We start from the raw sequence: 25,114 nt of genomic DNA, 5'->3' as shown, positions 1-25,114 counted from the left end.
CTTGCACGGGGGACCTTTCACACACAGCTAGACAAAGTTTGCACACCCTATGGTTGGGCAATATTGTGGATTAGAACAGTATCTTTGAACAGCAGACACAGTAAGCCAGCCTTGCTGTTTGAGCTAATCCACTGAAGAACACACTGCAATCGCATGCAATTTATAATGTGATACTGAATGATCCAGATCAAGAGTAATATAGAAAAAGTCAGCAGCAGTTTTACCTTGCCTATCCATGTGCCCAGAAGGCTTACGCAAACCTTTCCATTGTCATACAAATTGGGATTCAGTCTGCCACTGCACTGGGAGAGGTAACGGAAGAGTGGGGGCACAGCTGGATAGATGTTGGGGAGCTGGATGTCAAATAAAAAGAGGCCATCTTCGTATGGTGTGCGTGTAGGTCCTTTGACAAGTGCTGAGAAGAGATCCTGTGAAAAGGCTATGTGTAAGCCCATGCAATAATCCATAAAGAGAGACCAGAGCTAACTAAGAAAGTGTTACATCCAATGCTATTAGGAAAATGCACATAAACATCCTGTTTGGTTTCCATCAGGCATCAATACGCTTGGTATACATCCCAATAATTCATGCCAGGCTGAACTTTGACTGAAAGTTCAAAGAATGCCTTCAAAGAAAACTTCTACTAAGCCGTGTCTGTTCCCCATTTGCTAGAAACACAGAAATATTAGCCCATACCAAATAAGAATAGTATTACTAGGCAAACTGAGAATATATACTATTTTGCTAAGCGGATACAAAACCTGCACAAAATCTACATGAGTTAGAGATACCTTATATCTACATCCTCTTTAGTTCCATTAGGGAAAGAAGGAAGGATATCAAATGTATCAAATCACATTGGACAAGTTGCTGATATTTAGTACCTTCCCAGAAAAATACAGAAAGGCATACCTCGGAACCACCATATTAATTCATTCAACAAATGACATAGTTCCACTACATTCAATAGCTATCTGCCAAGCAATGTTAGCAACATCACATTGGCAAAGTAACTGAATTTAACTCCTCTTCCTCATATATACAAATTCAGGTGGTTATTTACTGTCTTTAGAAAAATACAGAACAAATGTAGCTCTTAGTTTTAATTGTCTGCTAGTAGATAAATTGAATTGTTTTTTCTTGGGGTGTAACAAAAAACGTATTTCTTTTCATTAAGAAATACCTTAGATGGACAGAGCCATTGTTCTTTTTAGGATCCTATCCAGAAACAAATGGCATACCTTTCTTGATAGATAGTGAAGTTCACATAGGTTTACATGACTTACCATTCTGTCTTCAAATGTTTTGACCATGATTCCATCTGGCAATGAAGTTGCTAACAGAGCCATTTCTTTCCTCACTGTGCTGAAAAACTTCTTGGCTTCTGGAGGCTGAAACTCCATTTTCTTAAAGGCATGGCTATCTAACGGGGCAACAACAACAACAACAAAAAATGAGGTAACAGATTACAGAACTTTTCACACTCTCCTTTGCTCCTAACATGTGCCAAAAACCAGCTTAAATAAAGTTTTAAGTTATTTAAATAGTTTAATAATTATTAAAATAGACAAAAATGACTCTGATATGCTACCCCTGTAACTGGAAACCAGCACTAAGATTATTAACAAATAAGGTATCTTCAGACTGGTGAATATTTATATACCCTTGGATTGTCAAATGATGCTTGTATTAAAACTGTCTAGCCTGATCGGGGATCACTAATTTATCAGATCGTTGAACTGGATGCAATCACTAAAGGCTCCATACAAGACCAGATAAAGGTTACGAGAAGAGAGATACACAGAGAAAAACCCTAGAAAGAGGTTAAGAGTAAGAGTCCAGACACAAACTTAATCTTATGTTTTACATACTGGCTCATATGTTCAGAAAGAAAGGGGACCACTATAACTTACTTTCAAACACTGGTTCCAATAAAACAGAACGACAAATTTAGGGCATTCCAGAAATTGCTGGACTTCAATTTCCCTGACACGGGCCATGCTGCATGGAGCTCATGGATTGCAGCATTGCTAGAATGCCCTGAGGTCTACCCCTGGAACACTTTTATAACTGACCTGGAGCACACTCTAACACAGAGAAGACTTCCCCCTTGGCACTGGTGAAGGTCACACCAGGCTTGCCTCCACTCTGCTGGCAAAGCACTGGGGTTTCACTGGGCCATTCCGATGCCACTGGTGTCTGTGTCTGGGCTTCTCTCTCTTCCTTCTTCTCTGCCTCTGCCATTGCCTCCATCTTTTCTTCTTCCACAATAGCTACATTATCCAGGGTCTTCTTCAGATTCTCCTGCAGCTTCTTTATATCATCTAGAAATTTCTTCTCCCGAGTAGGCTTTTCTGGTTCGACTGTGGGAGAGGTTGGGTAGCCTGTCAGCAGTTGCTCGACTGTCATATTCTTCAAACTCTCCAAGATCTTGATGGCCTCCTTCAACTCTCGGAAACTCTTTGGGGTTCCTTCCTTGCCTGACTTATCTGCTGCTAGATCAGCCACAGCCATTGCCACAGCACCTTGTACTTGCTCCTCTACCCTTTTCACCTCTTCCACAGGTAGTTCTTCAGGTTCAACTTCCTCAATTTTTGTGTGGTCATCTTCCATGAGGCCATTATCTGTCTCCCAGCTATCACTCTCATCTTCCCATTCATCTGAAGAAGCACCACTAGTGCTACCATCTATGGAGTCAAGGTCTGTCTCTTCATCCATTTCAGATTCTATATTGTACAGGTGCTAGAAGGCAGAATAAAAAAGAGGAAGAGCCTCAACACATGGGAAAACATGCAAAGCCATTTTAATTTTATTCTGTGATAATATAGTCTGGTTTTCTTTTATTAAAAATGGATCGACCACATTCAATATGGAATGCTGAACCAGTGCTTCATCTCTGGCATCAAGGGCATCCTGGGTTAGCTGGAGTTGTTTGAAAAGAGGCTAACTAGTGCTGAGAGCCTGCCACAGATCAGAGAGCAATATGCATTATCTTTCTAGACTGAAGCCAAGATAGTGCATTGCTCTAACAAGTTATCTTATTTATCTTTACGCTGCTTAACTTCACCCTTACTGTTTCTGCTAAGCTGTACATTTTGTAAGACAATAACAGATGAAAATCCCTGAATTAATCCAAAATGCCTGTTATTTTTCTCAGACATTGCTGTCAGCAATGGTCGATCTGGATAACCTTCAGTTGCCCTACTTCACCAGTACAGCTCAAAAGGAGCTAGTTCCCTTGATCTTTTAAGGAATGATGATCTTTCTGACATTTTCCTGCATTTTCTGTGTACTGTCCTTCAGGCTATCGTGCACCCACTCTCCCACCCTCAAGGCTCAATGGATTTTGATAAAATGCGTGTCTATATATTTTCATAAAATGTTCAGATATCCTTCAGCATGTAAGTTTATACAGAATTATCATGAAATTTATTCTATAATAAAAAAAGATTTAGAGTCAGACCACGGAAACAGGGAAAACATTTTTACTTAAAACGATACAACTTATAATACAGAACTGTACAGAGACAGCTTGCCTTCACAGAAGGATTCTCCCTGTGATATGATCATGTGTGACAAGAGCAGGATGGGATACACTAGAGGGCTTTGTATCATTCAGCCACAGTTCCGGATCAGACTACTTCCCTACAATTAAAGGGGAACTTCTCTATTTAAGAAAAGAAAGCCTCGAATGCCAAGTATTTATTTACATTAATTGGCTTCCGAAGCAAGACTGGGCCTTAATTGTGCTTCAGTAGCTCCTGTGCTACACAGAAACAAAGAGACAGGGCAAACTAAAATATTTAAAATATAATAACGGCCACTAATTTTGATTTTGGGACAAATACAGGAGTTCCTTAACAGACAGAAATATTGATTAGAGTAACAGGCCTTAAAGGGAGTATTAAATATCTTTCAGAATAACAAACCATATTTACATTCTAAGAATAAAGCAACTATATAGTAATATAAACTGGTGGTCTCCTGGGAAGGTAAGACTTGAATACTAAAAAAATCACAGCAGCAAAACCAGAGCAATCTCTGTTTTTACTATACAGTGTTACTGAGATGCCAACAGGACTAGTTTACTGAAGTAACAGAGCAATCCTCCCACACATTCTAGAAAGCTCCAATATATGCAGGCTACTTAGTAAAAAGGAGATAATTAACATCTTAAAGCAAAGGGAGGCAGCTTATTATTTACCTGTGGCAGAACAATTGTCCTGGAGTTATCTGCCCATACAACTTCTACTTTACTGCTGAAATCCACTCGGGCCACCTGTCCTACAGAGGGCTAAAGAAACAAAAGTAACCATTGTTTATTTTATGGTCTAGAGCCTACTTTTTATAAGCATCCCAAGCAAGATAATCAAGGTAGCTGAGCACACAATAAAAATGTAACGTTTAAAGCTTTGTCATTAAACTTAACAAAAGCACAAATACAAATGCTAAAATAATCCTTACATCAGTTCAAATGGCCAGATTAAACAGGCCTATTTTAAGAATAAAAAAGCTTTGCTAAATCAGACCCAAAGCTTGTCTATTCCAATGTTGTGTCCCTTGGGGGCTGCCGTATCTTTACATTTGCCCACAGCCGTATCTTTACAGATGCCCATAAGAATTTGAGCACAGAACTATTGAGAGGCATATGGAGCTTCCATTTACCAAGGCAAATTCTGACAGGATGTTGCCTGTTCCCCTTCCCAGCTTTACCACAGGGTAAACTGGTAGACAGAGCAAAGAGAAAGAAACAGACTGGGTCAGCACTGTCAATCTGAATCAGACACATGCTTTTCCAGCACCGATTTGGCATTAAGGAAGCAAGATCTTTGGGATGGAGGTTTACCTTTGTAGTGTGATTATGCCACACCAAAAATGTGATTACTGACAAGGGTAATTAGTCTTTATTCCCTATAATTCTGAATTCTCCCATAACTCCCATATCCTCTCTCCTTGGTAGGTGCTTTCAAATCATTTCCAGTCTTCACCATTCAATTTTATCTCTCAACACCAGCCCCCAATTAAAAATAGCAATAAAATTACTGCCATGTTACAAAGTTCACCCCTCTCTGCACATTTGTACATGATGGGGAAACACCCCTCCCCCCAGTGTAAAGCATCTTCAGCTTCTAGACTGAAGCCCCTTTTTTATGGCTCAACTGTGCAATGTACCAATGAAGGCCAGCCAGATGGAAAAAAACCAAGCCACTCTATCAGAGGCATTTGAGAAGAAAGTGTCTCGGATGGGAAATTGAGGATGTGAGCAGCCCAGCTACTCAAGAGGAAGATGGTGCCCTAGACAGGGAATCTAGACAGGCAGATAAGAACCTAGCCTGAGATAGGAATCTTGTCCCCAAGTTCTGGAATAATAGTTATTGCCTTTTCCAGGTAAATGATAAACAGGACCAAGAAAGTAGTATACCCAGAGGAATTAGGATTGCAACAGCAGCCAGAATCATTACTATCTTAGGGAGATTTCATATACAGCATGTTTTCTAAATTAATCTCAATGGCAATAGAGCATGCTTTTAAAAATCCTTTCCACTGTTACAAACTATGCCTCCCTTTGGAAGAAAATAAATTTCAACTACTGTATTTGAAGAGCCTGCCACCCAGTGGTGGTTTAGAGATTGAGATTTGAGCCTTACAGTACTTAAGACTGTTTCCAGCTTTGCAGAGAAAGCCTACATAGAATCTGCCCAATTCATATTTGATTGACTTACCACTGGGTTCAGGAGGAATGTGAACCAACTGTTCCATGCCTGGACCAAACATGTGTTCTAGCCAGAAGTATTTTGGGGAAAGAGGAGAGTGGGAGAAAGCCAAGGACATCTGGCATGTGTAGACTGGCTAACAAGAAAGGAAATGGCTGGGAATACTGCAGAAGCAAAGACCTGGTTGGATATACCATGCTTGAAGCCAAGGACTCTGGCAGCTAAAAGGAGGTGGGGGAAAAAAGGAGTGGGAAGACTGAAGAAACGAAGGGCCATGCAGGAGAGGAGAGGAGAGGAGGATTGATATGTACCAACTTTCCCTACTTGCCCTGCAGGACCCCTCAGCATGTTGTTTCAGCCAAAACTTGGAAAGCTGTTGAAGTACAGCCCACCTGGAACAGTTCAGTAGAACTTCCAAAACTCAACATAATTGTTTCAAATTCGAAATTAAACACATTTACTGTTTTGTGTATAATCCTAGTAGGGCTACAAATTCAACCAGAAATCAGACTTTAAAAACTACTTGTCCAAAAGGAAATTATACCTGAAGCCATTTGTTAGTTTTAATCTAAAATTGTCAGTACAATGTCATTACTGAAGAAAGTAATTTCAAAAATAAAAGCTGGTGTGTTGGGCTTGTTGCTCAAATTCTATGAAAATTTTAAGGTTTTGCAGCTATTTGACTGATTCTAAAGCCCTCGGTTCTAATCAGCAATTGGTTCTGCTACAAAAGTAGGAACTCCCTTCTAGGGCTGTATGTGAGGACCAAAGCACATGGCATCTATTTCCAGAAGAAGCATTAGACGCAAGCTCAAATGCCTTTCAGTTCAAACCAGAAGACAGGAACAGAGATAGCTGGCCCAGCATCTCCCTTTTTTCAGCTCATGGTTTTTACCAATTGCCCCAAGGACATACCTTATCACTCACCTCATTTTCACCAGCTGAAGCGCCATCCTCGGCATTGCCAATGCGGATTACAAAATCAGTTGTGCGGAAGCGGAAGTCTGGGTGATCGGCAATGTCATACACACTGACATCCTCCTCCTCCCCAACCAGCTGGAAAAGGTCACACAAAGATAAAGACCAATCCATGCACAGAGTCTCCAAGTTAAAAATCTTGCGACTCAATCTTGTGTTCCTTTTTCATGTTCTGCTCTTATGTAGTGACCTGCATAATATTTACAGAGTCCTCTGAAGGATAGGTAACCACTCCTAAATCTACCACCCCAGAATGTGGTTGGCATTGAAAAGAGTTCATCTGAGAGTATTCCTGCTGCTAAAAGGTATCCCCAGAAAAAGGACATAAAGCTTCTATATAATTTATACTGAGCTCTCAGAAAATGAGGAAGAAGCATTTCACCCCACAGGACTCAACAGCTAAACACAGACATGTGTAACAGATCTACCTAGTCTTGTGCCTACCATATTACTGCTCAATACAGATTCTGAAGATGTCCTGCTGTGCTAAGGCTCTCTGTAGGGGATCTGTACTGTGTAAGAACCTACAAAAGTATACTATTTTCTAAGCATCTGCATGCATTAATTCAGACCTGTGTTCTCTTCCAGACTGAACTTAATGAAAATTTGAAGATTATCTAAATACAAAATTTGATGATGATGATAATTGTGCCCTGGAGTCAGTCTTGAGTCCTGGCGACTGCCTGGACCAGTCCCTGCAGTTTTCTTGGCAAGGTTTTTCGGAAGTGGTTTGCCCTGGCCTGCTTCCTAGGGCTGAGAGAGAATGACTGGCCCAAACTCACCCAGCTGGCTTTGTGCCTAAGGGGGACTAGAACTGTCTCCCAGTTTCTAGCCTGGTGCCTTAACCACTACACCAAACTGGCTCTGAAGTACAAAGTTTAACACTTCCTAAATCTGCTCAAGTTCACAAAAATCTTACACCAGCATATCCCCAGTCCATTTAATCCACCAGAATTCAAGACCATCACCACCTTCATGCTATTATTTAACCCAAAGGTATGTGCACAAGAGGAATTGAAAATAAAAACACTCTTCCCCCAAATGCTTTGGCATCCAGATAGTGTTTTTGTTTAGCTCTTGTAGCTAAATCTTAACTTAGCAGTGAAAAAAATCAAACTTCATTATTAGGTTCTCTTAGGAAAGGGACTGGGTATTGAAAGAGCCAGTGAAGTACTGGGCATATTTATGTACACATTCTGTTTTTGTCCAGAAGCTCAGAATGGCTTAGAAGAAATAAATTTAACATCCATTTAGCAAAGCAAAACTTTATCCCAGAGGCCAAGAGAACAAAACAAAAAATCACAGAGACTTTGCTCCTTACCTCCACATCATCTCCACTAGGTCTCAGCTTGAACCATTTCACCACACAGGTGCGACCAACATGGTCACCTGACTGCACCACTCCATACATACTAGGATCCTGAGAACTCTGGGCTATTTAGGATTGAAGAAAGAAGCATATTCTAGTAAGAGAAAACAATACACTATAATTTTGTTTCTCTGCTGTTTTGAGAAGTATCCAATATTTGTTTTTTCCTGAAATCACCTTACGCCTTGTTCAAATTTCCCTCATATTTCCTGTAATTCATTTGAGAGATCAGAGCCAGATAACTATGCCAGCTTGCAGAGAGGCACCAAACGTTAGCAGAAGTTTGCTAGCCCTTAAGCCCTAATGAAAGGCTATTGGAAATGTTTCTGATCAGCTATTTATTAAAGAGTGTGAGGCTGAAGTAATGCCTTGCAATACACAAAGTAATTGCTGCAGCTTGTTACTAGCTGTGCACTTTAGTGCTGTACAATTAATCCTTCTCTGGTGACAGACTTTAAAAGAATAGACAAAACAACCTCAGTTGGCTTTGACAGCTAACAAATTTTATTCTTGTCATAATTTTGCCTGCCCTTGATGGCTCCATAATACTGACTCTAAGACTCCGTGCAACTGTGAGGGGTGAGGCTGTGCCTACACCCCAGAGCTACAGAGAGGGAGGGTTCCCATTTCTGCTGTGCATGTGAGCAGAAACCAGCATGGGGTTTCTCAGTTTTCCAAGTTCCTCCAAGGTATTGTTTGCAGCCATCTGCTAGCACTGCTTTTAAAATAATGGAGGCGTTATAGCATTTCTCCAGGCCAGGAAAAAACGTGAAGACTCACCTCAGACACATTTTAATTATTTGAATCAAGGTACTCATCTTTAACAGGTTGCTGTTTGCTTTTTTCTAATGTGTGCTGCTTTTATTAACTTATTTTAATATTATATATTTCAATTATTGTATCTCACCATACACACTTATTATTTTAGAACTGGTCTAATTTAGTAAACTGTAACTCACCCTAGGAAAATTGGTTCTGAAGGGAAGAATACATATGTTTAATATAAAAGAAAATATATAACTTTATCATATGCCAAAATTAAATTATGTGGGTAGTTATATAAAACAATTGTTCTCAGGATCTCTTGTGCAGCATCTTGAGATGGCACCTTTCTCTGACCCGCAATGGCAGGAAAACTTATTAATTCTTTAATGCTTAAGGCTGATAAAGTGCCCCCTTGTCCCAACTCTAAAACTTAAGCAAGTGGAATTATGCAAACTAGCATATAAAGGATGAACTATACAAATTAATGGTAAGCAAATGATGCCTTTAGTGACAATGAGATGATAAGGAATTCGTCTTAGGAATGTTTATGTACCACTCTCATTATATGGCATTAGTACAATTTAAATAACTACTATTGTTTCCCAGACATGACTTGGTGCTTGCACAGGGGACTTTTCACCTTTTCATTGTTTCCCAAAGCAGACTAAATGCTGGTCCCTACAGGATGGGTGAGAGAAGGCTAAGCTATGAAAAAAGAAATTCACAATAAAGAAAAAATCCCATATTTTTCAGAGGCTAATATAGGGTATCTTATGACTTATACAGTAACAGGTTATAGGCTTTTGGCCTAATGTAGTAAGAGCTTTTGCAGAACTTTACATAATGGTAAAGAAATGATATCTGTCTAATGTTTGGTGAATGGTTGGATGCTCACATAACCATTTTTCTAACCGAAGTATTTCACACATTAAAATAATATAGTCCTTAAACTATTTAAATCCAGTATTTTACTATCCAATACTTTCAGAAGAAAGGAAATGAAACGTCTGAGTTATCCAAAATAATCTCTAAAAACTATGCAAGAAATCATTGAAACTTTGCTGGAAAGGTAAGTGGTATCTACAAAAGAAATATATATTTCTGCCTTGTGGGAGCACTGCAATTTCTAGAAAGACTTTTTAAAGATTCAGATTGTGGATTTTTTTGTTCACTTTCAATGTGGTGAACTGCTAACTGGCAGCTTCCCAAAATTTCTTTTCCTAAAGACTTGATCCACCAGTAAGGCAGGTGAGTACCACAGGAGAACATAAGCTGCACAACATTTCTGGACTGAAAGCAAACAGCATGTTCAATTTTTTTCCCCTTCTTTATATATTTGAAGATAAATTTTGAGACAGAAGAGCAGTGTGGTACTTAAAGAGAGATCCTGCTTATCCAATACACTACTGCAATCGTACAGAAAAGGGCTACATTCTGACATTATAAAAGACAGCCTAAAGATTGCTAATCTGTAAACTATTGAGATTCAAGAAATTGGCAGTTTTCCAAACTGTGATTACTTTTACAACTGTTGGGTCTAATTGACTTGGGGTGGTGGTAGTAATAATATTTAAATTTCTAAGGAAAAAGGCCATATTGTTTTGTTTATATAAGTAGATATGATGAAAAGTACAACTGCTGTTGTCACACTATACAATACTGATGATCTCTAGATCATTATAAGATGGGGCTACAACTTCCAGAATTCCTAGTCAGCATTATCCAGACTGACTGATATTTTGAAGCTGTAATGCCAACACATCTAGGCTTCAGCAAGATAAGAAAAAATGCATGAGACATTATTGGCAATTTCAAAATCCAGACTGCAAAATTCAAATATAAATTGTTAATAATAAACACATTACCCAGAGGGAGCACAGTTCACCAATTACCTCTTTTATCTACTACAAAATCCCCAGGGCAAAACTCATTATTGTCCAAGTGATGGACAGGAAATAGCTCATTGGAACGAATGTTCTTCTCCACCGTGCCATCCTGCCACATCACATCTGCTGATGTCATCGTGGTCACCACTTCTACAGCAACCCTGTTACCAACAAGGATAGAAAGTTATTAAAGAAAATTCTCACAGTAAGTCAGGATAAAGATTTTAAAAAATGGCATTTTAAAACAACATAAAGAATTGACTTTAATGCTGGATGTAATACAAAAGGTAGCTTTTGAAAGAAAAACCTTTCAGCTGAAAAAGCCAATCAATTGAACATAATGGTAGGCATGCATTGGGCTCCAGAAGACCACTGATGCAGATTATGCTACAACAGAGCAAAAAACCTAGCCTTTATGTGGGAAGCTGCCATTTTCCTGAAATTATGAATGAATGAATGAATGAATCAATCAATCAATCAATCAATCATCTCATTTCTATCTCATCCCAGACTGGATGGTGAACAGGAAATATAAAAATTACAAAGCAACAATATTCCCCCAAAACCGATATACAATGTTTTAATATCTTATCCTTGTGCTCACAATCAGATCTGGCCAAGCCACAGTAGAATAAGACTCACTTGCTTTCAAAATGCAAGGGGTGGGGTGGGGTTGCATGTACTTTTGGGGGGAGAGAATTCCACAAAATGGGGGTTACCATAGAGAACACCTGTCGACACCATCTGTACCTCACAAGGGGTAGAGACTCCCAACAGGCTCTCCAGATTTCTAGTCTGGACAGGCAGATTCAAAGCTAATAAGGCATTGCCTGATATATCCTGCTGCTTCAGTATGTAATGTTTTAAAAGAAATGACCAGCAGGTTGAATTGGGCCAGGCACCAACCAGTGGAGCAACTTTAAAACAGGTGCTATTCCACAGTGGCCTGGTCACCCTGCCAGTAGGCTAGTCACTGTACATGGTACCAGCTGCAGCTTCCAGGTTGCCTCCAAAGCTAGTTCCATGAAGAATGCTGTGCAGTAGCCTAACCAAGTGGTGATAATGGTCATAAGTTACCACTGCCAAGCAATGTGGTCTAGGCAGAGTTATAACTAGTGTACCATCCAAACCCGGTCAGAGTCCCCACAGCCACACTTTCTACTTGCTGCTTGAGTGGAAGCCAAGAGTCCAAAAGGACTCCCAAATTACAACCCACCTCCTTTGGCAAACAATAACTGTGCCCTGAGTGACCACTGGTGTTAGGGTACCCCACTGTTTACTGATGAACAGTAGTTCTGTCTTTGAGGGATTTTTTCCCTCACAGCCTCCAGGCAGCAATTCAGGGCTTCCACAGCATTTCCAGCTCAGCCTTTGATGGTGATATATCCCTGGGTGTCAACAACATATTGATGACACTTCACTCTGACTGATGCTGACCTTTCCCAGCAATTTCATGTAGATACTGAATAACACAGAAGAGTACTAAGCTCTGTAGGACCTTGCACTGGGTTCCGAGCACTTCTTCCCTACAGTAATCCCATCAGAAACACCCATTTAGGTAGGAGCAGAACCATCAGAAAATGGTGCCTCCAACCCTCGCAGTCAGTCCAGAAGGATACCATAATTAATGATATCAAATGCTGCTGAGACATCTAACCTTACCAAGTAGTATATATGTCCCCCATTTAGGTCCTAACAAAGCTCATCCACAGAATCAATGCCATTTCTGTCTCATAACTGGGCCCTAATCTTGACTGAAAGGATACAAATAATCCATTTCCTCTAGATCTCTGTAGCTGCTTCCCCACCACCCAAGAGATAAAGCTGCTGCATACATTTTGCCCACAATCAAGAAACTAAAGGAAAAAATAAAATGAATTCCTCATGTTCTTATTTTTATTCAAAATCTGTATTAGGATAATATAATAATACACCTTTTGTAATATTATAAGTGGGCTACTATAACTCATCAAATCAAACCACTTCACTAGCTTTTTTCAGCTGCACTTCAGCAACTTCTATTCTTAGGAAACGTCATTCATTTCTCTGTTTCTCCAAGGATGAAGAAGGACTCATTTTAGATTAATCCTGGCCAACTTCTGCAAAAACATCACTTGTTTTGGTTGCTTTTGTTGTTCAAGACTTGTACATTTTTTCAGTTTGAAGGGCAAGATACAAAATAAATTTGCCATTTGGTCAAAAACACATAGAAATGAAAATTTGGAAGTGACTAATGAATAACTGTGATTGACTCCTGGTGATTTCATGGGCATGTCCCTGTAATCTTGGCAGCAATATGGAGGTGGTTTCCTCATCTAGCATATAATCCTGCTATTTCCTTGTAATTTCCCATCCAAGTATTAATGGTTGTCAATATTTTCGCCTCTGTGTGATAGTATAAAAACAGCTAAAAGCAAATAAAACTAACTACTAGATTGATTTCTACATCTAAAGGATGGTGCAACTGCATGCACATTACCTCAGATCTTTAACTTTTTTCCCTTTATTTTTAATGGTAACACTGGAGATTGAATTATCTTCAGAACTGAAAACATATGATACATATTACAAATGTCTTAATTTCCTAAGTAATTTCTACAAAATAATTATTCAAGGATAAACGTTAGGGCTACTGGTTCCGAGCTGCAAAGGCTGATTTGGCAAATTGATTTTCAGTACGAGAGTCTTCTTAATTTCTTTGCTGCCATTGAGTTATCTGATTTTTGTAGCCAAGACACAGTAGCTCTGGTAACTGCTCAACTTAAGTGTAGCCTATATACTACTGGAAGTAACACTGTTTGCCCTACAGATACAATATTCATCAAGTCTTTGTTGGCAGTCAAAAACCTCTACCTACCCTCCAACCTGCTGGAGTGATAATGTGCAATTTGTTGAGCATTCTTTTAATGGGAGACTGCTCCTTTAAAAAAATAGATACAATTCAATACCAAGTGAAATTTTTTGTCCGCTGTCAAGGCAGAATTGTCCTGCCAGAAACTCACTTGGTTTTCCAAAGAGATTATTTTAATAATTATTATCAGTGGGATAAATATCAATATATTGGGTTTTGATTAGTGCAAAAAAAAAAAAAAACCCCACAAAACCCCACTGAGTCAGCTGATTATTTTTGAAAAAGTTTTTATGCTTTGCTTAACTTTGTCTTGCCCAAGGAAGGTCTAAGTTTTAATTGGACATCTATTTAAGATGTATAAAGCTACTGTATATCTTAAATAGATATACCTTGACAACTGTATCTGTAGTTTGCAGGCAACACATGTCTTCTTACACTCTCATCAAGAGCCATACAGTACTTCATTATTTATAAGTTCTTGAATTATGTACAGAGTTTTAGCAAGAAATCAGATCAGGTAGAACTTAATGACATTTATAGGTGGGACGATATGAGCTCTGGTCTTACCTGTCACCTGGTTTAAATTCCCGGGAAACCTTGGTTTTCTTTTTCTTATGTTTTCTCTTGAGGTTTTTAATAGAAAGCGGGATACTTTTTTTGCGTCCTGTACCACTGCCACTTTGAGAAGAGGCTGTGGAGCTGGCAGAAGATGTTACTGAGCTAGTGTCATCTGTGTCATCAGCTGCTTCATCATCAGCATCCTGTTCTACGGACTGCAGATTGTAGTCTGAGGAGCCATCATTTCGTTTCAGTACAAATGGTGGTTGCAAGGGCAGCCCAGCTGCTTCGCAAGACAAGCCTTTCCTTGTTTCATCAATGTGCTCTCTCTTTACCTCCTGCAGGCTTACAGTATCACTGCCAGAGTCCTCTGCTCCACATTTCAAGTTGGCTTTCAGATGTTCAGATTGTTGGTCACCTGCTGCAGCAGATTCTCCTTCAGGGAGATCAATGGTACTCTGAGTGTCTGGGGAACATGACATGATCTTCACTATTTGTTTCTTCAGTAGTCTCCTTACCTACAGAGAATCAGTGCCGGTCAAGAAACACAGTCCAAGATGACTACACACTTGGAGAAAAGTTTCATCAGAGCTAGTCATGCTATTTTGTTTAACAGTTTGCTAAAGAAGGCGCTGTATATTTTCCATAGCCTAATGCAATTTTTGGAATGACATTTCCCACCTCTTAAGGAATTGAGCCAATAAGAAAAGATGTGCTGCCTACTTGGGAGCTGAAAATTATTTGTTTACCCAGAACTGTTATCTGTCACCTAAAGCACATGATGTTCATTGCCTGAGGAATCTTTAGTCTTTTATTCCTTATTTCTTTACTCCTTGGCACATTGTATTTCTGGATTGTGCTTCTAACTACATCTGCTGCTGCTATCATAACTGATATTTATAAATGTAAGGTCTCTGCATTACCTACCCAAAGACTTTTAGAAAACACATGAAAAAGGAAAGTTTTACAATTTTCTAGTAAGGTTTTATTGTATTATTTTCTTTCTGAAATAATCTACCATTGTGGGCAAGTGCATGGAGAATAGTTTAGGGAACTAAACTAGGAACAGTAAAAGAGTAGCTATAATCCCAAACCTTTGGGGCAAAACCCCTCTGACAAAACAGGGAATTGGTGATGGGTTAAAATGGCAGGAAAGGGAAGGGAAGGGAAGGGAAGGGAAAGGAAGGGAAAGGAAGGAAGGGAAGAAAGGGAAGAAAGGAAAGGAAGGAAGGGAAGGAAGGGAAGCAAGGAAAGGAAAGGAAAGGAAGGAAGGAAGGAAGGAAGGAAGGAAGGAAGGAAGGGAGGAAGGAAGGGAGGGAGGGAAGGGAAGGGAAGGGAAGGGAAGGGAAGGGAAGGGAAGCAAGGAAAGGAAAGGAAAGGAAAGGAAAGGAAAGAAAGGAAGGGAAGCAAGGAAAGGAAAGGAAGGAAGGAAAGGAAAGGAAAGGAAGGGAAGGGAAGGGAAGGGAAGGGAAGGGAGGAAAGGAAAGGAAAGGGAAGGGAAGGAAGGAAAGGAAAGGAAGGGAAGGGAAGAAAGGAAAGGATGGAAAGGAAGGAAAGGAAGGAAAGAAAGGAAAACAAAGGAAAACAAAGGAAGGGAAGGGAAGGGAAGGGAAGAAAGGAAAGGAAAGGAAAGGTGCTGAATCTCTTCCTGTCCATGCAAAAATGTTGTTCTTCACGGGTTACATTTCCTATAATCCTCCATAAACAATGGAAGAGCAGGAGGGGAAAGACTGAAGAATGCAGCCCCACAACCTTTCTGTGGTTTTTAAAAAGGCATGTTTTTGTGCCCTCAAAGATTACACAAAGGTCTTCAATGGAATGATTTTACTAACTTCTTTGTATTACTTGATTTTCATCCTGATGCTTTCATGCTTGCTCCAAGATAGAGATAAAGTGATTATGACCACCATGATTTCTTCTTCTGTTTAGACTAAATTTTCAGCAAAATTCAAGATTACATAGATCTTGAATAGACATAGATACCTATCAAGCTATTCTCTTTTGGGTGAGCAATATTATGAATTTGGAATGGTTTGAAACAGAAGTATATCCTAGCCATTTCCACAAGCAATTTCAATACAGCTTCAAAGACATGGACATGCAGAAAAAAAAGATATTGGGAATCTTTTTTTTAAAAAAGCAAAATGTTGTTAATTACTTTGGGAATGACAGCTCTCACATCAATTTTAAGATTTGGCTTATATGGCTTTTCTTCTCCCTAATTTTAACCCACTGTTCCTTCATAAAAGCCTTTATAGCTCCAGCTTATGAAAGGATCTAAGGGCTTCAGATATATGTTGCTGAAGTACAATTCCTGGAAGACCAGCCAGTATGGTTGATAGGAAGGAATGCTGGGAGTTGCAATTCAGCAATATCTTGAAAACCTAAGTTGCCCAGATACCTGAACTGTGGATATCTGTCATTTCACAAGAAGCTATCTGAAAGGAAAGTATACACTTTGACATATCTTTGCAATACATCTACATTTATTAAGAAAAAAAAGGTCCAACCTCTGCCTTATCCTACTTGTTTAAGAGACCCTTGATATATTAATGGCTATAAGTCAAATGGCTACTTTGCACATTACGGACATAGGAACTACCCAGAATGGGGCAGTTCAGAATGTGGTTAAGCAGGCTCATTTCACTAGGAGCAGCAAAGAACGAACCCAGCAGGACAGCACAGCATCACTTCCAGGAACTTTTGAGTGATGGAGATAAAATCACAAATACACAAAACCAAATGAGATCTTTAAAAAAAAAACAAAACTCCGTAAGATGCCGGTATCAGGGCAAATAGAAAAAAACGTGAAGATATTGCTAAATGGAAAGAAGTAGGAAAAAAGAAATGACTTTGGGGAGTAGGAAGTTTTCAGTGTAGGTTTGTTGATACATTTACTTGCATTTGTCTAGTTATGTGCATATATATTGCAAGGGCACATCTTGTTTTTTGTTAGGAGAAAAGCCAACTTGAACAATTTTCCATCATCAACTGCAAATCTGGCTACTGAAACTAAAGGAAAGTATGCCTAAATCATAAATTGAATACAAAACTTTAACTCTGATTATAAATGCTTACTTATTCTTCAAAGCCAAAATAATGCATACAGATTGGACATGCTGCCTTCCAATACTCCTTCAGATGTTATCATGTTACCCCATGAGGGAAATTTTACTACTCAATTTTGATACAAACTCTGATTCACAGTATTATCTTTCTAGTGAAAATGAAATAAAATGTAGCCCATCATGTGGTTATATACAAAAGGCTTTTAGATTTCTCAGCGATTCCTACTGAATGAGTAAATAATGGAATAATAAGATATGGGACAGTCTACAAGGGGAGGAAAATCTGCACCCTAGACTGTAGGCCTAGCACAACCTTATTTTACATTTTTAAAAATTTTCTTCCAGGAAATTGAAGTGCTCTCCACCTCCATAGGAAAATCAAAACTAAGGAGAAAATCTGCTATCCGCTCTTAATGCTAAGTATTTCAGCCCTAAATGACAGAAAACAGGGCACTGTCTCATCAGAGTACCACTGCATACATCCTTATCATCACTACTACCACTCTGCCTATATCACAGCAGATGGTTTATCTTTGCTTTTATTCCAGGGAACAGACTATGTTGGTGCCAGCAGGGCTGATTAGGGACAGCAGTGGCCCAGGGAAAGGAGGGAGAATGTTCTTCTAACACTGTCCCAGTTCAACCCCCACCCACCCACCCACCCATGTGCGAGTGAGCGAGCGAGAATATCCAATAGTACAGCTGCTCTGTCTCTTTCCATCCTAAATGCTGTTAAGGAATAAATACACTTCTTTTTTTTCAAGACTCAGACAAATAATCTTCTGGCAGGATGATAGGGAAGGGGAAGGCCGTGACAAGGTCCAGCTGTAAAATTATTGCAGTGCTTACGCCAATGGGCTCCCTAACAAACATTATTCTTCAGGTTCCAGACCCCCCAATAAGTATTCTATCTCAGATGTGAGAAAGAATCTATTCTGAATCGGTAGTAAATGTCTGCATTATAAGCATGCATCCTTCTCTTTCCCTGAAGGTCCTGTAAGATACAAAGTCTTCACTTACATCGTACTGATGTGCGTTATATTCAAACAGAAAATTGCTATAAAGAACAAAAGGTAGTGTATGACTCAGTATATTTATGTGGTGGAAGCAAGGATGACTTGCAAGGACAGAAAATTATGGAGAGAGACAGTGAATGGTGCCACTGAAAACAGAGTTATATTTCCTTTACTTTTTCTTATCTCATGGCTTAAAAAGACACACACACACACACCCTTATACATATACTGTATATTATCATAATGTTGCTTACCCTGCAAGGAAATAGCATGATGAGTAGGTATGCAGAAAATTATTAAAAATGGCTAAAGTACATAATCTGCTAGTTGTTTTAAAAAGTTACATTAATAAATCCTTCAGAAATACTCAAGAGTCATATAGAATGTTATGAATAAATGGCAAAATCTGCTGCAGACTTTTATATCAGAAAATGAAGTGCTTAGAATAATAAGAACCTGTTATAGGAAGAAAGCACTCTTCATTTATTCATACTGAGACACTTAACTGTCATAATTGGACTTTAGGAGGAAATAAATATATTGAAGATTAAGGTGCTTTCAGACAGAGGACAAGTCTATATTACAGTACCTTTTCAGGCTTTACGTTGGATACAAAGCAAGGACAGGCCATCTGCAATATTAAACACCACAATTTTGGTATTACTGTTGAATGCAAAGGATTGTAACAGAGGTAAAATACATTTAGAAAAATATTCCACAGTTTTGGAAACATTTTATTCACGTTTTCATTTGTATGGTAACCCCTAAAAAATCTGAGAAATAGATTTTTAAGTTACGCTTTTCTCAGAAGATGATGCTGGTTTGAAAGAAAAAAAAATTACTGTAATTTGAAACCACTGAGGCAGGCATGATCTGAAGCCTGAAAAGGTCTTCCACTTTTTTCTTTTTAAGACCTCTAAAGTATGGGAGGTTTAGCCTTAGCTAATAAATGTGAAATATACCTTTGTTTTATACTTATGATCTCAAAATGAAATTAATTCACCAGAAAATATTATTTTGTTTTTATTGGACCCCTCAAAGATTATTTAAAAGGGGATGGACTTTGGATTTCTTTAACAAATTTGAATATTTATTAACTCACATGATTTGGCCTTTTCCAGGTACAGCCTTGTTTTGGTTTCAGATTACTACATATGTTAATACAATTTGGGGAAGAAATAATGTATTTAAGGATCTCAATATGTTGTTGAACTATACTCCTGAAATGTGGAATTTCTCACTCATCAAGCCTGTGGCATGGCAAAGAAGATAATTTTACATCACTGGAAAGAAAGTTATTCTCATGATTTTAAGGAATGCATCCAAGGTATGAGTTTGCTAACTCTTCTTTAAAAGTCTGTGTGTTCTAAAAATGAGAAGGTGGCACAATATGTTGATATATGGTCTAGATTTAATGATAAACTAAAGGATTGAATTAACTATACTGCTATCTATAGTTACCATATGGATTTTTCTGTTAATTTCTTTTGTCATATCATGTTTATTTTAATCACTATATCGAGGTTTTCTTTTTTCACTAACTTTTTACTCTGTTGGTGATATAGATGTTTTTGTATTTCACTTATTTTAAAGTAAGAAAGAAAGCAAGGTTTGGCTGAGCCACCATACGACATATTCTTTGGTGAATGAAATTTAACAGGCCTAGATTAAAGAATGTATTACTGAAATCTGACTACGTTAATATTTTTAGATTAGTTCCAAAACTGCCTATACAAATAAGAAATGGGTGCAGTGGTTGGAAATACTGGCTATGAAGTGTCAAGGATATACATTTATTAGATATTATGACTGTAAAACAGTTATACCATGTATTATACTTAATATAGATTTCAGTATAAAAAATGTTAAGCACGCAGGATAGATTGCTTGTAATTTATGAAATGCTTAAACAGCCCTTTACAACATAAATTCTGAACTAATCTAAATCTCAGATTTGGATTTTAATCCAGATTTTATCTGAATCAGTATACAAAGGTGTGGAAATGCATCAAAACTAAACCCAGGTTACTATGCATAAATAACAAGCATTTCTCATGTGAAAAAATTGTTATTAAAAAAGTTGCCACATGAAGGCAACTTCCACTATTTATCAGTTAATCCAAACAACAGAACACTATGCATTTTCTCTGAATGATCAACTATCATATGTATTTCCCTCCAATGCTATAGGAATTCAGTTCAAAATTCTCAGATCACTTAACATTCATCTCTTCCTAATCCCTTGCTGATGTGTAGACTGGGAATATAACAACACTAATAATTAAGCACAGTTTATGCTAACTAATGTCTGCACAACCGACAAGACTAAGTGATGTCTGAATATGGTTAAGCATTCAATTAATATTGTGCTTGGGTGTTTCTTAAAATATGAGGGCCTGAGAGATAGAATTTAAAAAGGGAATGCAGCTCCCGGAGACCATTCCATCTTCTTAACCGCAGCAGAAATCAGCAGTAGTGGGGATATACAGAGCCAAACAAGAACAGTTACAGAAGTAATGAATAAAGCAGACTTCTCAGAAGTAAATAGTTCGATATTCTGAGCCATGTTATACCAGGGCACATACCTTCTTGGAAACAGATCCTTCTCCCAGAACACAGTTTCTCTCTGGGCATTCACATGTGATTTTTGCTGGCTCCACTTTCTCTGGAAATACATACAGACACCTTTCCCCAAGTTGCCGCTCAGCATGGTCAAAACAACCCAGGCGCTTTACCCTATTAAAAGCAAAACAAAAGCAGTATCACCTTACTACTGGATGGTATCTCCTTGATTCTTAAGTGTTGGCTGAAATGTCTAGAAGTGTTTTCAAGCATATGCAGTGACACACTATTTGGGAAATCACAGCATTTAAAGAGATAACTACTTCCTAGTTTTACAAAAATTTAGACTAAACTCAATTAATAAAAAGATCCACTAATGGAAAACAAACTCCTATATCATAAAGCAGGGATTGGGTTTCAAGGCATATACAGAAACAGGTCATGAGGTGAGTGAGTGTACACACACAGAGATGCACATGGCTGGAAAGCTTTATTCCTTCAGAGCCCAGTTAGCCTAGAGCCCCACAGTACAGAACAGCTGATGCTGTAACTTCTATACAAGCAAACTTCACATAGATCAATGCTTTCTAGAAATGTATTTATTTATTTATTTAAAACATTTGTATAGCTGCCCATCTTAAAACCAACTCTGGGTGGGCAAGCAATCAGAAGGCTGGATGAGAGCTGAGGAGTCATATAATGTCATATGGTGATCATTCCTGATATAAGCTTTGCTTGTAAGAAGGAGAATTAAGCAGATTTTCAAACTCTGCATGCCCGGCAGCTCACATGTATGCATGTCTTAATATCATTTTCACGTATGTTAATCCATCATATGATGTATTTGTTTTGGTTTAGTTGATGTAAAACCTGAGAAAGGAACTATGATTTATAAACCACAGTGGATAACTCCGCACCCACAAACCCAAACAAACATTTTGTTTTTATCATAAAACAGAGGAAGCTCAATTTTTTTTTTTTTTGCATTGTGTCAGACTGGAGAGTACCTGGACAAGTCCCTGCAGTTTTCTTGGTAACATTAAAAAAAAAAAAAGATTTTTATTGAAGGTTTTTAACAGTAATAAAAGCTAATACAAAATGCAATTAAAGAAAGAAAGAGAAATAGAGGAAAAAGAAATATAAAGAAAAAATAGTGTGCAGAAAATAAAAGAAAAAAGAAAAGAAAAAGGAAGAAAAAGAACAAAGAAAAAAGAGAAAAAAAAACAAAAAAAACAAAGATAGTTAAAGAAGTGACTTTGATCTTCTTTACAGCAGGTACTAGCAAACTTATCTTTCCTCTCCCTTTAAATTACATTACGTATATCACTTCTTCCCATATCCTAACCCATTTCAATCTGCAAATCCAAAATCAGTGACAGTTCTGTCCAGTTTCTGCAAAAAGCCCATAAAGGTTTCCTTTTATGAAAGTACTTCTTATCTTTATCCCTGATCCAACAAGTCGATTTTATATTCTTTGCTCTTCATAGTATTCTGACATTGTTAATCCTTGATACTGAAATATTGTTGTAGGACTTGGTCTCCATCCATACCTCCTTCTGCCCATCCTAAAAAATTTGAGGCTTAAACAGCCCTCTCCTTACTATTTTCACCAAGTTGTTCTATAAGTCCTCCTTTCTCTTGTAAATCCAGTAGTTCATTATCAACATCATTTTCATCTCTTAATGTTTGCTTCACTTGGAATTAACTCTCCACTAAGTTGTCCTGTAAATTCTTCAAGATTATTTTTGTTTCTACTTTTAACTCCTCTTTCAGATCTCTTTTGAATGATGCATTCAGATAGGCAATTATTTGTGCTGTTAGTGTAGCTGCAACCTTCTTTCCCAATTCCTCAAAAATCTTTTGAAGTGTCTCAAGTGTGATACCTTTTTCTGTCATTTCTATAGTTTCACTACTTTTCTAACAGTTTCATCAGGTACAAAAGTAGAAGTAAAAGGGAGACCTTTCCCCCCCACCTTTCCCTAGTCTTTCAATCTTTGATCCCTTCTGATGCTCTGTAATTCTATGGTCACGTGGTTTGCCTCAAAAATTTCTTTTATCTTTTTCTTCTGCAAGGTCCACCAACTGTCTTTCCACTAGAACTCTAAATAGTCTGTGTTCCCACAAAGGATTTTTTTAAATTAAAAACACTTTAATAAAAATCCTAATATTTCAAATTTACGGCCTCTTAATCCGTTTTAAACTTTCTTAGGTTAAGTTCTTGTTAAGACTTTTGCCACTGATCTTGAATTCTTTAAATTGTTATTTTACTCTTTTCTTTAATCTGGAATGAAGTGTCACTCACTGGAAGGTTTTTGTTTTTTTAAACTGCTGTTAAAAAGATCTCTTTTAGCTATGAAGTAATTGTAATTCAAATGTGCTTAAGAAAGTGAGGTTTCGGTGAACCCAGTGTCCTTATAGGCTCTTCTGCAGTTGTGAGTTTGATGTCTTTCATGCAGCTCCTGGTGCTTTGACTGATGAGTCGACCACAATCCTGCGGTTTCCTCATGAGGAGCAGCTGTCCAGAGCACAGGTTGGCAGTTTCTTGGCCTTTCCTTCTCTGGAGAGGCTCTGTTGGTCTGGGCCTGTCCCTCAGAGATGTTTTAGTCTGTCATTGTCCTCACCCAGAAGTTGGTTGTCTTCACCTGGAAGTTTTCTGGCAACATTTTTGGAAGTGGTTTGCCACTGCCTTCTTCCTGGGGCTGAGAGAGAGTGACTGGCCCACTCAGTCAGCTTTGTGCCTGAGGCAGGATTAGAACTCAGGTCTCCCTACTCCTAGTTCAGTGCCGTAGCCAGTAGCTCTACAACAAAATTCAGAGCATGTCTACTCCTTGAATTCAATCATCTCATCTCATCTCATCTCATCTCATCTCATCCCATCCCATCCCATCCCATCCCATCCCATCCCATCCCATCCCATTTCATTTCTATACTATATTTTTCCTCCTAGAGCTCAAGGGTTTACATGAAAAACTCTGGGAGATGAGGTAGCTGAAGAAATGCCTGGAATATCAGTGGAATAAAACTGATTGTGAACTTTGAACATGGGTAACAGTTCCTGTTTGAGCCTACACTGTGATGACAACGGTGGCAAAGTGTTCTTACTTCTCCTCGTTTGCATCGTAGAGGATGACCCAACACCACATTTAGGGTGTTCTACTCCCTTTGGGTTAGTGAAACAGAGGAAGAACTGGGAAAAGTTTGTGCAACGCTTCACTGATAAACTCATTCAAATTCTACCTGAGCAAGATCTGAGGAGGTGAGTGGGATAATGGCTTGGAAGGTTACCTGGGATTCATTTGTCTATCAATTCTGAGGAATTCACTGGGATGAACTCTACCACTTGTGGACTTGATTCATGCTCAGTTGGACATCTTCATGAGGGTGGCAGGGGGGTGATCCAGGAAGTGGGCAACATCTCATTGGAGAAAAGGATGATAGTGAAGGAAGGGAAAGTGTGCTGTTCTGGTTCTTTGGACCTGTTAGGAGCTTTCAATACCATTGACCACGTTATCCTTCTGGACTGCCTGCAAGGACAGGAGTTGGGAGTACTCTTCTTCAATGGTTCTGCTCCTTAAGTGGGTAGCTTTAGCCTAGGTGTAGGTGGAGAGGAGATAGCAACCCAGAGTTGCTTTCTTAGGCTTTTTAACATCTACATGAAACCACTGAGAAAGGTCATCAGTAGGCTCAAGGTATGGTACCGTTAATACACTGATATTCAGATATGTGACTCTGGACCGCTCACACTCTCCTAGTCCAACTTACCTCCCAGAGTTGTTATTATGGAGGAAAACAGGACAAGGGAGCACTCTGTGCACTACTTTGAATTCTTGAGCAAAAAGCAGAATGTAAGTCTAACAAATGCACAAACAAATAATAAATATACAGTACATCAGTTACTCAGGTCTGGACAGAAATGTTGTGGAGGTCTTGACCTGATCTGTGTATGGAAGCCAAGAACAATTGGATGGGAAGGAACAAACTGAAGTTGAAACTAAGCAAGACAGATATGATGTTTGTCCAGCAACCATCTGGCTCTTTTTCTGTTAATCACTCCGGATGGATAATACTTCCCCTGAAGGAGCAAATCTACAACTTTCAGGTCCTCCTAGATGTTGGAATTATCAGGGGTCAACTCAGCATTGTCTCACAAGCATAGTAAGGGGGTTTCTCTGGTAGGCATGTCTCTATTGTGCTTGTGGGATGTTACATGGGTCACCTGATTTCCGCTTCCTCCTCCTTCTTGGGCTTGGAGATTAACAGTCTCCATTACCTCGTGGGCAGACATGCAAGCAGGAGGGCTGCATAATGCCACCTTGCCCCTCCTGGCTGGTAAAATCGGCCCGGGAG

At 38.7% G+C, this 25,114-nt stretch overlaps 1 protein-coding gene across 3 annotated transcripts in view; it reads right to left on the bottom strand.

Annotated features, from left to right (window-relative positions):
- Positions 1–25,114, bottom strand: part of UBE2O (ubiquitin conjugating enzyme E2 O) — an 88,328-nt gene that overhangs the window by 5,636 nt on the left and 57,578 nt on the right. For 2 of the 3 annotated variants that reach the window (XM_063293011.1, XM_063293012.1), the window contains exons 8-17: positions 20,791–20,941; positions 18,795–18,836; positions 14,131–14,639; positions 10,719–10,873; positions 8,014–8,126; positions 6,642–6,770; positions 4,205–4,294; positions 2,076–2,742; positions 1,287–1,423; positions 225–428 (exon numbers count right to left, since the gene is read on the bottom strand). In XM_063293011.1, the coding sequence (XP_063149081.1) occupies positions 225–428; positions 1,287–1,423; positions 2,076–2,742; positions 4,205–4,294; positions 6,642–6,770; positions 8,014–8,126; positions 10,719–10,873; positions 14,131–14,639; positions 18,795–18,836; positions 20,791–20,941 (2,197 nt within the window). The remainder of the gene's footprint in view (positions 1–224; positions 429–1,286; positions 1,424–2,075; positions 2,743–4,204; positions 4,295–6,641; positions 6,771–8,013; positions 8,127–10,718; positions 10,874–14,130; positions 14,640–18,794; positions 18,837–20,790; positions 20,942–25,114) is intronic. The other variant, XM_063293013.1, reaches the window with a different exon arrangement.

This window comes from Candoia aspera, chromosome 2, assembly GCF_035149785.1.
Source record: "Candoia aspera isolate rCanAsp1 chromosome 2, rCanAsp1.hap2, whole genome shotgun sequence".
In the NCBI taxonomy this organism is placed as follows: Eukaryota; Metazoa; Chordata; class Lepidosauria; order Squamata; family Boidae; genus Candoia; species Candoia aspera.
This window is presented reverse-complemented; position numbering and strand designations above follow the sequence as displayed.